Below are 13,360 nucleotides of genomic sequence, written 5' to 3'. Positions count from 1 at the left end.
TTTATTTTAATAATGAAACAGATTGTTGGCATGCATTTTTCATGTGCTATAGAAATGTCCTGAGTGCTAAAAAGGTGCTCGGTTCACTTTAAAGAGTTGTGTGACTCCCTCACCAAGTGGGCAGGTTGGAAGGCTGCTTCTTCCTTGAACCAGACAGGCAGAGAGCAGGGGAGGGAGGGGAGGGAACCAGGCTGGAGGGGAGGACACAATGCTGAGGGTGTACTTGGAATCAGCATGAGGAGAATGATAGAGATGCTACTACAGATATAAATGTGAATCTGTTCTAGATGTAAACTTTATATGTTCATCTAACCGTGCATAGTGTATAGACTACATATATGTACTGCCTTTCAAACTTTTTTTGGCCAGGAGCAGTCTTTAAATCTGAGCCTCCCTTTATAACCCCGGTGGACATAAGTTGAATTGAGGCTAGATTCACAGTGGGACGTTACAGGCGCACGTTTGAGCAGCCTGTAACGCACCTCACCGCACAGCAATGAAAAATCAATGGGCTGTTCACAGTGCCCACGTTGCGTTACTTAGTAACGCTGCGCCATAAGACAACGTACTGCATGCAGTACTTTATAAGCGGCAGAGCCGCGTTAGACTGCTTGCACATGCTCAGTAATGTTGGGGAGGAGCGGAGAGTGGTCAGGCACATGGCTAATTAATATTCACTGCACTCAGTGACGTGCAGTGTTTACTTCCTGGAGCGGCCGCTCTGTGCGGCGATTGGCCGGGCGGGACCATGTGATGCCGCATGCGTCCAAGAGTATGCATCACGGACGCCAGAGTGAGCTGCACAACGCGGCTCACTCTGACGTCCACATCAGAGAGCACCAGGCGTTGCATTAGGGGCACGTTATGCGACCATAACGTCCCCTAAAACGCAACGTCCTACTGTGAAACCAGCCTAAAAGTAGAATATTTTGCTGTAGAATTCTCATGTGACGTGAAAAGGTAACTTTAAAGCGAACTGTGGGCCCAGATCAGGCTCTCTTTAAGGCACTTACTTAAACCAGGCTGTTTGATGGTATATGTAGAACTGTGTCTAGAGATAGGGTTTAAAAAACAAAACAAAACCAGAAACTGACACTTGATTTTTCTATTCAACATTACTTATGATTTAATTTTAATCGATAGATCTATAAATGCAGCCTCCTTTCTCCTCTTCTCTCCCTACAGCACAGTTTGACAAAGACATCACATTGCCTCATTCAGAGACTGCGAGAGCAAGTGGAGCGTGCCAAGATATCAGACACATCACATATACAGCGAGAAGCAGAGTCTGCACAGTCACATGACCACACACCTGACTGCACCTCAGATACGCTAACATGAGAGGTGACAAACAAACATGAATGGACTCTTTGTTGAACCGATTAAAGCCATTTTTTTTCCTGGTTTAAATCAGTTGGAAATCAGTTTTCCGGTGTCTGCAAAGTACTGTACATTGCTAAATGTGAGAGAGTTTGAATCCCCATACAAGGACATTCCACTTGTCTGCTAGTGGCTTTCAGTTCTATCTGATACTTTAGTTTTCACTGAGATAAGAAACCACAGAGCACCTCCGACCATTACTTGCATTTGGTTTTTAATTTGGCCATATATTCATACATCAACATTGTGCCAACAATTTTTATTTAAGCACTTCAATTGAGAATATTGAGCAATTCATATCACTGAGGCCTGTTCACTTTTGTTACTGGATTATACAAGTTGTTGCAGGTGACGGTTTTAGGCACAATTTTCATACAGAACTACTGACAGCCTGTGCTGGCCTATGAAGAGGGAAGACAAGTGGGAGGCACCCTGCTGCGAGGACAATAGGTATAACCATAGTGTCTGTTGTTTGAGAACCAACATGATTGATCCTGAAAGTGAACGTGGGAGGGAAATAAACTGATGATGAACCATTGCATCTATCCTTCTACTCCTAAAAATGACTTTATATATATATATATATATATATATATATATATACCATGGTTTAAACCAGGGCTGGGCATTCCTTAACCTTTTTGGGACCGGCCACCTACCCCCCCCCCTTAAGGACCAGGCATTTTGCGCGGGAAGGGGTTGCGCGCGTTTGGGGGGGTCAGGCGGCCGGATCCTGTCTGTGGCTGCCCGATTTGTGTCCCCCCCATGGTGGCAGGTGCCCCCCCTTCTGCCCGCAGCCTTCACTTACCTTCCAGGCTCCAGCGATGAGCCGCACGGGACCCTCTTCTCCGGCCGGCATCTCCGTTCTATCTGACGGACCCGGCGCTGACGTCAGACGGAGCGGAGGGGGGCGCCGATCGTCGCAGGAACGGCAGGGAGGTGATTGGATCCTCTTCTTTCTCCCCCTGCCGCCGCGGCTGTCAAACTGATCACTACGATCCGACGGCGATCGTAGTGATCACGTGATCAGCAGCCATACGCGATGGCTGCTGATCACTCGGGGGAGATGTCGGCTGTCATATGACAGCTTAATCTCCCCCTCCGGGTGCGCACGATCGCGTCGGGAGCGGAAACTGCGGGCCGGCGTAGATCCTACGCCGCATCAGGCTAGAACAGCCACAAGTGCGGCGTAGGATCTCATAGAGGCGGTCCCGAAAAGGTTAAATTCCAAACACCCACCCCCTGCCGAATTGTGCGTGGGAGGGGACTTGAAACTCACCTCGATCACTGATTCCGGCATTGCATCTCCAGGGCAGCAGGGCGTCACATGACGTGACATTGGGGCATGCCACCATATTACACGCAGGCAGCCAGCTTGCAATACGCTGGCACGTCCCAACATCACGTAATTGTGACGCACTGTTGCCATGGAGATGCGGCGTGGGAATCGAGGCGGGTTTCAAGTCCCCCGCCACCTGCTCTCAACTCTACAGGGAGGTAGGAGAGGAATCTGACCACCTCTCGGCACACAGCACACGTGGGCCTTAGTTTTTCCAGTGCTGGTTTAAACATTTACTAAGTAGTTTTAATGTTTTGTTGTCTCTGCTCAGTGGAAGTCTATTAGGTGTAACAGAGCTAAAATAGATGAACTTTTCAACTTTATCTATCCTTTGTCCTCAGAGCTTGTTCTCTTCAGGAAAAAGTTTTATGGCTGTAATTGTCCGACGAGATAGAAACTCTCACCTGGATGTCTGAGGCCGGTTTTACACTGGAAACCGGCATTGTAGCTGCAGTTCCATGAACGCATTGCACCGCGTTGATCTCCCTTCTAGTAAGGCTCTCCAGCTCTCCCTTCCTGTGGGCAAAATTCAATTTCTCGGAAATATATTGAAAAAAATACGTCTTTGTGCATGCGCACTGCAATGCAAATGGGGAGCATTTTAAAAAAGCTGCGTCGCCATAGACTTGCGTGACTTCCAGTCGCTGGGTAGGAAATGGCCCATAGACTTTCAGTGGTGTAGCGTTACCCTGCAGCAAAACAGGGTAACGCAACGCGCCAGTGTGAAAGGGGCCTGAAGGTGTTTTTGTTTTGGTCTTTTGTTTCAGCAACTCAGTTGGCGGGTATGGCTCTACCTGGTCAAATGATTTGGCTTCATCAGTTCCCTCCTGATAGCAGGTGTCATTTGCATCATAGTTGTGTTATTTGAAATATATTATCGTATGTGTTTTTGCCTAAATGAAGAGGGTAGAAAAACAACCAACAATCCTGTAGTTTGGCTAGTTTCCTGGTCTAGAAGAGTAGATTATGGGAAGGGGGGGGGAGAGAGTGTGAAGGAAAGAAAGAGAGGAAATGAAAGGTTAACTCTTTCAGGCAGAGAGGAAAAAAAAAACAGCCTAGTTATTAATGTTTGTCACTTTTACACAGCTTAAAGTGATCTCGGGCCAAAGCTCGGGATCAAAATCAGATACTTGCCAAGAGAGGGAAGCCTCAGGATCCTATAGAGGCTTCTCTCGCTACTCCGTGGTCCTCTGTTGCTGAGCGCGGGCCTCCTCCACATCGGGGCCGCACAGCTCCTATTCCTATAGTGTGGCCGCGTGAGCTCGTATGCACAGTAGCGAGGAGTCCACAGCCCTGGCTTACTGCGCATGCGCGGGCAGGCTCTGTCGGCTAGTGCACGGCCACATTATAGGTAGAGGAGCTGTGCGGCCCTGATGTGATTGGCAGCAATGCCTTGTTTCTAATCTTTTGGGGGCTTTGCTCAGCAATGGAAGACAACGGAGAAGCGAGGGAAGCCTCAATAGGATTCTGAGGCTTCCCTTTTTTTAGGTATCTAATTTTGTGCCCGAGCTTCGGCTTGGGTATTCTTCAACGCTATCCTGAAATGGCAAAAAAAGTACACATTATATACTTATTAGTGGGAAGCCTCTTTATAGTCCATTGGAATTTGTAGTTTTTATCAGCCTGGTCTCCGCTTGGGGACTTGGCTCATAACCAGGAGGGTGACCTGTGAAGACCTTCTCATACCCGAGCAGTGGCAGGAATTCCACTGTATGTCCGATTGGTTGCAATCTGCTTGCAGCCGGAAGAGTGCGAGTAAATCTCCTTACACAGATCATTACCTGATGCTTTGACATATTGCATTATTGGTTCCTGTTTTTCTCATTTCTGTGTTTCCTTTGGTTTCTGCATTGTCTGGGTTATCTCCCTTTTACTGTATAGTCCATATTCCTGGATACTTCTACAGCCCACTGATTCAGCACTGGGTCCTTGTATGTCTGTGCGACCCAGCGGGTTGAATGGGCTTATTCTGGCTGGGAGGTGACCACAAACAAGTGCATGCCCAGTAGACAAAATCGCTTGAGTAGGGAGGGAGAAAATATGTGCATGAGCACTTAAGCACAAAAGGGTAACATTTGAGTACAAGTTAAAAGCAAAAAAAATCCAAGCTGTTGTCACTAAAAATGATTCCACCCTAGACAACTATGTATGTGAATTGCGGTGATGTAAAAGTTGAAGTTTCCCCTCAGCTCCTACAGATTAGTCACACTATTACACGTTTTCAAAACAAATGAGCTTTTGTGTGGTGCATTCATGTGTGCCGATTTTCGTGTTTTACATGCACTGCGTCTTTTGTCCAAACATGCATATGTTTTTGTTTTTTTTGGATGTATTCATAGCCATGGGAAAAATGCAAATGTGAAAAATATGTACAGTACGTGAGTATAAGGCAATGCGAGCAAATAAGCATTTTCCAAAATGGAGCGGTGGTAGTGCTAAAGATCCCTTAACGTAAATATGTAGGGATGCTCCAAAGGCTTCTCCAATGCCCACGACCCCTCAGCTGCTGGTCAGGCCAGTCTTCCTTGTTACAATCGTGCTCCTCTCTGTGTACGAGCGCAACTGCACTGTGCAGGCGCAGAGTATGGAGAAAAAGGTGCACAAGCGGCTCTGTGCTACTGTGCAGATGCAGACCTTACTTGGAAGGGGAGTGTAATGATGACTAACAATATTAGACTTTCATTTTAAATATTCTTTAGATGGTCTTGAAAAATTGGGGAAGCCTCTAGACAATCCAAAGGCTTCCCTTACTGAGGTAGGTATCTAACTTTTTTTCCGTGTATGTGTGGGGGAGGAGGGGGGGGGGGGGTATCCTTTAAGAGCCATCCAAAATGTTTATAAAACTGCAGGTCATATGCAGAAATATCTTTACACAAGCCTAAACTTGTTAGATGACAGTAATGGTTTTCCACTATTTTATCCCTTACTTGCATATTTGTCTCAGACTGTATTGGTTTTCTATTATTTTTATAATGAATTTTGAAATGATTCATACTTGTTACAGCCACCTCTTTTACATGGCCTTCTCTTAATGGTAGATCTAAAAGGGAATGTCCGAAGGAAAAAAAAAATCCTCTTACCCAGGCCTTCCTTCCTTATTTCTCAATATGCATAAATTTGAATCCACGATGTTGCACCATGTGTTATGAATAAACAAGCAGTTTACAGCAGTGCTGGCATTTCCCATCTTTTTCTCTGCCTGCACTCTGTTTTAGGCAGGTGTAAAAAAAAAAAAAAATTCCGGTAGATTTTAATGTTTTTAAAAAGTGTTAATATTTTATTTTCATTAATTTAAAAAGGCAAAGTGAGCAGAAAAGAAATCGAAATCAAATCAGAATTTGGTGTGACTGCTTTTTGCCTTCAAAACGGCATCATTTTAGTTGTGCTTTCAGAAGCCTCTGACACATGGTGAGCTGACCAGGTTCTTGTGCACCCTCTGATACTTAATGGTGAGCTTGCCAGGTCCTGCTGTAGCAAAGCTTTCCCAAACCCTGACACTCCCACCTCCGTGCTTCATAGTTTGGATGAAGTTTGTTTTCCTGTACTTATGACAAACATGTCCTTTTAGAATGATTCAGTTTTAGACTCATCTGCCCAAAGAAAATGATTCCAGAAGTGCTGGTCTTTGTCCATGTTCTCTTTAGCATACTTCAGTCTGACCTTGGTGTTTCTTAAAAAGCAAAGGTCTCCTTGCACACCTCCCATGCAAGTTATTCAGTCTCTTTCTGATTGTAGAGGCATGCACTTTCACAACAGTAGCAAGATCATGCTGTAATTTCTGTGATATTTTACGGGTTTTGGAGACATTTTTAGCATCTTGTCTACTCTCAGGGTGAACGTTCTTGGACGGCCAGACCTAGGGCAGTGTTCTCCCCAGGCTCTTTTAGCCGCGTGCTCCACCCAGCTAGTTTTGGTGAGCACCCAACTGTCATCGGCTTACCTCCTCCTATGCTGTTAGCAGAGTTGCACACAGAAGCACCGGCCCTGCATTCTCTCATCTCACCCCACCTGGCTACTTTTTCATGTCGGCTGGAAATAATTTCTGGGGAGACTGTAGGGACATTTGCAGTTGTTTTGAAGGTCCTCAATTTGTTGACTATTTTCCTAACAGTGGAATAGATGATTTTAAATTCCTTAAAATGTTTTTCTCTACTTTCTTCTTTTTACAAAACATTTTTTCATAGCATTTTTATGAAAACAAACACATGCAAAGAAATTGCAAACAAAATATAAGGTAATACAGCAAAGATGGGTACAGCATACTGGATCATCATACTGTGTAAAAATAGAATGACATGGGAGGAATAATATAGTTTGTGGTACATCAAATCTTTTTAAATCCCAGACTTGCAAGCTGCTATAATCCTTTTGAAGGCCTCAGACAGCTCTTTTGATCTCACCGTGGCATTCACTTTCACCTCAACAGTCCGAAGCACACTAAACTAAAATTCTAATGTTTAAATTGGACAAACTTCCTTCAAAGTGCTGAACAACAATGTTCTAATTATCTGCTTCAGGATCAATTTTTAAAATTATGTGCTTGGCCTACAAATCTGTGCAAGGGACCTTCACGACCTACATCTCTGTTCTTGTCCACAGGTTCATACCGACCTGCTCCCTCCAATCTTCCTAACGACCTTCGCCTGTTTTCACTTAGCTCTTCTCACTCCCCCACCCAACTGCATGGCTTCACTAGGGCTGCCCCCACGCTTTGGAACTCGCTCCCACCAGCCATCAGATTCGCCTCCACCTTTAATTCCTTCAAAAGATTGCTCAAGACTGACCTATTCATGCTCACCTACCCCCCTACATCAATGACTTATTGCATACTGCTGGGCACCCTCTCAACAGATGAATCTATTGTCTACTCCACCCTTTAGATTGTAAGCCTCTGGCAGGGCCCTCTCCTCTTGTGTTTTCAGCTTGATCATGCACCCTCTCTGTTGGCACCCCTCTCACGGACTAGAACGGACCTGATTTTTTTTTTTACAAAAGACATTGAACTATTGCTACCAAAGACATTAAAGATAATCAACCCCACCACATGAACCTGTTTCTTATTCTGTGTTCATTGCAAGTCCTACCTTGTATGTTAACCCCATTTATCTATTGTGCAGCGCTACATGATACGTTACTGATTTATAAATAAAATAGATAAGTGTGTGACTTTAAGTGGATATAAATGTGGGGTTGACCTGACTTATTCCTAACCAGAGATTGCAGTGTTATAGCACAACAATTTACAGGAGATTTTGAAAAGTTTTCTTCAGTTTTATAGTTAATGGTAACTGCATTTAAAAAAAAAAATGAAGCAGATACTTACCTGCTCTCATTCTTGCACTGGTTCTCCCATTTCAATCACCCGCTGCGTGGGACTTCGGAAGTCTTCGGGGGCCGAGTTCTCCCAAAGACCGGCGGCTCAGTACTGCACCTGCGTGCTCACGCGAGAGAACACGCAGGCGCGCAGTACAGAGCCCCCCGTCTTTGGCAGCACAAAAAACACAGACTTAGGCCTCAATTCACTAAGCTTGTCTCCTGTCTTTAATAACTCTTCTAGAGTTGTTACCATGGTGATAAGGCATGTCATATTCAGGAAACATTTTACCTCAGGCAAACCTAAAGTTAACTCTTCTGTCTTTAAAGAGACTCCGTAACAAAAATTGCATCCTGTTTTTTATCATCCTACAAGTTCCAAAAGCTATTCTAATGTGTTCTGGCTTACTGCAGCACTTTGTACTATCACAGTCTCTGTAATAAATCAATGTATCTTTCCCTTGTCAGACTTGTCAGCCTGTGTCTGGAAGGCTGCCAAGTTCTTCAGTGTTGTGGTTCTGCTATGCACTCCCCCCTCAGGGGGGAAAGAAACACACAAATGATCTCTTGAGATTCAAAAGGAATGCTGTATACAGCCTGCTTGTGTATGGATGTATTTTCTATGTGTGGACATACTGTACATCAACCTACTTCCTGTTTTGGTGGCCATTTTGTTTGTTTATAAACAAACTTTTTAAAACTGTTTTTAACCACTTTTAATGCGGCGGGGAGCGGCGAAATTGTGACAGAGGGTAATAGGAGATGTCCCTTAACGCACTGGTATGTTTACTTTTGTGCGATTTTAACAATACAGATTCTCTTTAAGTTAACTCTTCAATCCTTAAAATAACTCCAGAGTTAAAGACGGGCTGTTTATTAACTGCATGTGAAAATAACTACAGAGGAGGTAAAATAACTACAGAGGAGGTAAAATAACTACAGAGGAGGTAACTTAACTACAGAGAAGGTAACTTAAGGAATGAAGAGATAAGATAACTCTCTCTTATGTGGAGGTAAGTTTTCTCTTGCCTTATCTCCAGCATGATCTTAGTGAATTGAGGCCTTAGGGCTTCCTGATTTATTTATTTTTTTCACAGGCATATAGGATATTAATAACATATAATGGAGTCTCATATTTGTATTTTCTTTTAAGGATCTGAATTTTTGAAACCGTTGCCATGACAGTGTGAGGTAAAATCTGCTTTATTCAGCTGACTGAGTTCAGCACTAAAGCCTTACCAACATAGTTTCTTAAGCTAATTGAGTATTTTGCCTTCTATTAACTTTTTGGTACATCTGGCTATATTTGCCTCACAGAGGCGCTCAGTGTTTATGATACTGGCAGATGCTGTTTACTCCTATCTGTTATTGCCTGATGAAGCGGGTTTGTATCCCACAAAACGCGTTGCACTTTGTTTGGAGTATCCAATAAAATTGTTTTGACTGAAAATCTACAGTCGTATGTTCTGCTTGGAGGGGGTAAGTCCACCACTACCTCCTCTATTACCAAGATGGGTTTTTAAGTTCTTTTGGTGTTTTTTCTCCTGTTGGTGCCTCTGATATCCTATTATCTACATCAAGTCCACCCTAGGTGGAGGGTTGTACCCTTCCTTCTTCTACTACAGAGAGCGACTTTTTAATCCTGAGTGGGGTCAGGACAATCTCCCCACCTGCTTTGACAGTGGTTGCCTACCTGGTAACCCTGGTTTGTGAGTATTAAATTAATATTATTACTCTTCCAATTATACATTACCAGTACATACTACACTATATTGGGCTCTTGGCGTTCTCTTTTTCTCATCCTTTGCTAGTTTTAACTCTAGCTGTAGAGGAAAACTGAGAGGCACTTCAGACAATGGCTTCAATTCATCAAGCATTACCGCATTCGGTAATGCTGAAAACAGCTGAGTTAACGGAGCACTTAAGAAAATGTTAATTCATCAAAGCTGTTACCGAATGAGAAGCTGAAATGACAGAGCAATGAGATAAATTACCGACTTGTGCTCAACACATGTCAGCAAATGTCAGTAAATGTTAATTCATCAAGGTTACCACATTCGCTAGCACATTCGGTGTTTATCTCCAGCTCTCCCCTGTCGTTACAGGCTTCGAAAGCCTTCTGTGTGAATGTTTTCATGATTAACAGGAGCAGGCAGCCAATAGAAACAGCCCCTGTTCTCCTGCAAGTGCTGCTGATAGGTCACACAGGCTTCTCCACACAAACTTCCAGACCTCCCAGGCAGTGAGCAGAGATAACGGGACAAAAGATATCCCCAGATGTCCTTCGGTGGTTTAACCCTTTGAGTCCCTGTTTGAATATACAAAGATGCATGTGGTGAAATCACCAAGCATGGCATTTGTAAAGTCTCCAGGAAGTTTATCTACGTTGTGGCAAAGAAGTAAAATGTTAAGAAACACTGATGGACAGATTCAGAGCAGCAGAGGCAGTATAAATAACAGTAAATATAACACATTTTTACATGTAAAGGGATGTCTGGATGCCTTCTATTGTTATCAGCTTGTAACAACACAGAGACATTCCAAGCTGCTCTGCACCACTCTGCCCTTATCTAACAGCCTTTGATGAACTGAAGCCGTAGTACTTCGGTAACTTAAAGCGGAATATAACCCTGCATTTCAACTTTGCTCTAAAACATTATTTACAGTATATTATATGCAACCAGCATTTTTTTTTTTACTAGACCAGCATTGGAAGGGTTACACAGGGCTTTAAAGTCCCTAGAGATTTCTGCAACCGAATCCGAACTTGAGTTAGATACTTTTTGTTTACAAATATGTGTTTATTATGACTCATCTCTCTCACTGAGAAGGAGCTTGGAGGACAGCCAAAGAGATGTATCTATTGATAAACAGTTACACACTAACTAAATAGAATGTAACCATCTGAATGTCTGCACGGAACTTAAAACCTCTGTGTTTAACCCTTCCAATGCTGGTCTAGTAAAAAAAAAATGCTTTTTGCATATAATATGCTGTAAATAATGTTTTAGAGCAAAGTTGAAATGCAGGGTTATATTCCGCTTTAACGAACCTCTACCACACATGGGAAAATATTGATGAATTAGCACAGTGAAGTGTAAAATACCGAATGCGGTATTTTAAGGACTGGGATTTTGTTATCGAACACCCTTTGATGAATTGAAGCCAATATCTTAGTAGGACTAGTCCTATATGTAACTCTCATAATATTACTTCGCGATGTGTAATATGTTGGCGCTTTATAAATACAATAAATAATAATTACTGTCAGTTCGGGTACCATTTTAGGCTACTTTAACTCCTTCTGCAGTTCGTAGCTTTGCGGTACTCTCCCTCGCCGCAGCACGTTGCAAGGGCAAGTCTATGGCAACTTACAAACTATAACGCGATGCCGTGGCACTGAAGTAGCTAAATCGACACAATTCCTCCACAAACTCTGCAGTGCAATGCTGCATGATCTGTGCCTACCACACGGATTATGCAGGAATGGTCTATGGTGACGCGGTAAGTGTGCACAAGCTGCAGCAGTAGCAGCGCACATGCACAGAGCAACTGTAATCCAGTGATGTCCTTCCTGTCCAGCAGAGGGAGTATGTCACTGAGCGGAGGGCAGAGCTACACACATTACCCTGTTGGCGCAATTAGCCACCGGGTAATATGCATAGGGGAATGGTGCTATGCGATTGTCCTGCCCTGGGCTCTCCTGCACAAATGTGAAATTAGCCTTAATGACATTGGTTGTATGTTTGGGGTCATGTGCCCCTTGCAGGATACATTTTGGACTTATCCGATGCCTCCTCACTCATTATCTATTGCATGATATATGATGATCTGCTTGTATTTCTCAGCATTGAGGATGCCATTAAGCCTGACCAAATGTACAATCCAATTTGCAGAAATACAGCCTCAAACCTGCAGGGAACTTCCACCATGCTTCACAGTTGCCTGCAGATACTAATTTTTGTACCGCCGTTAAGCAAACTACCTTTTGCTACAGCCAAACATTTCATAATTTGATTCATCAGTCCACTTAAATTTATTGTGCTTTTATAAACTTGCTATTAGGTCCTGCAATTCAGGTGTTTTGAAGTGATCTTAAAAGGAACCAGAGATGAGAGCTATATGCAGGCTGCCATATGTATTTCATTTTAGCAGTACCAGTTGCTTGGCAGTGCTGCTGATCTTTCTGGTCAGTAGTGTCTAAATCCCACACCTGAAACAAGCATGCAGCTAATCCTGACAGTTTTTTTTGTCAGTAACACCTGATCTGCATGCTTGTTCAGGGTCTATGGCTAAACATATTAAGAGGCAGTGGATCAGCAGGACAGCCAGGTAATGTGCATTGTGTACAAAGAAATAAAATCTGCCTGCCTCCATATGTTGCTCACCTCAGGTTCCCTTTAAAGTGGGCTAAAATATTAGGAATGCTGTGAAGTGGTAATTTCCTGGCTGTCCTGCTAATTTTGCATCTTTAGAACCCCCTGACTTACATACCTGTTTTTGGTCAGTGATTCAGATTCCTCTCTGCCTTACCTGGCTGTGTGCTTATAGCCGGTTAGTGACTTGAGGTTACTGAAGACATGAAATCAGCATGACAGCCAGGCAATTGCCTTTTTTGGGAGGATTTAAACAACAATGGCAGCTTAGATACTGAGTACAAATCCTCCTTAATATTTTTCTCAAACAAGTTCTATACCCAGCCAAGTGCTTAGCATCTTCAGAAAGAGATCAGCATGGCTTCTCCCCCTACCACAACCCCCCCCCCCCCTCCTTCCCCACGTTCTTTACATATTCTTCCATGCTTTAGCTAAGGGCATACAAAAAAGCATTTGGCTACCTTCAGTGCTTCCAATTGTTCAGCAGCACTTTGTTTAAAGTGAACTTCCAGACTTAAAATCTACTCAGCAGCACTGAAAAGGCTTGGCTCTTCTTTAACAGTTTCACAGCATCACAACTTTGTTTTTCTTACCCAAGCCTCATTTTTAGCTGCACAGAAGGTGCATTTTTCACCTGATGCTGTGCAAAGCAAGATGGGATTTCTGATGTTCTCGTTCTGCAGTTTTGGTGCCATTTTTTTTTTTTTTTCAATTTTGAATTTGAGATTTAAAGCTTAGCGCGCACAGCTGGGAGGGTGATCAGGACACAGGACAGTTGGAACTGTGTCTTATGCTCCTTGTCACCTCCTTTCTACCAAAAAGATGGCCGCCCCCATGAAAAAGATGACTGCCCCCATGAAATCACAAACATTTGCCTGTTCTTTTAAAACAAGATGGGTAAGAGATTATATTACCTATCTATTTCAATCAACTAATGTAACTTAATGACCGT

The 13,360-nt window shown here is 43.4% G+C and overlaps 1 protein-coding gene across 1 annotated transcript in view; it reads left to right on the top strand.

Moving 5' to 3' along the window:
• Positions 1 to 7,768, top strand: part of KPTN (kaptin, actin binding protein) — a 68,644-nt gene extending 60,876 nt beyond the window's left edge. The window contains exons 13-14 of the mRNA XM_068250583.1: positions 1,186 to 1,830; positions 7,319 to 7,768. Coding sequence (XP_068106684.1) covers positions 1,186 to 1,341 — 156 coding nt within the window. The 3' untranslated portion in view covers positions 1,342 to 1,830; positions 7,319 to 7,768. The remainder of the gene's footprint in view (positions 1 to 1,185; positions 1,831 to 7,318) is intronic.
• Positions 7,769 to 13,360: the final 5,592 nt, after the last annotated feature.

The sequence above is a fragment of the Hyperolius riggenbachi genome, chromosome 8 (assembly GCF_040937935.1).
Source record: "Hyperolius riggenbachi isolate aHypRig1 chromosome 8, aHypRig1.pri, whole genome shotgun sequence".
Taxonomy (NCBI): Eukaryota; Metazoa; Chordata; class Amphibia; order Anura; family Hyperoliidae; genus Hyperolius; species Hyperolius riggenbachi.
Note: the sequence above shows the minus strand (reverse complement) of the source record. Positions and strands in the feature narration are given on the sequence as shown.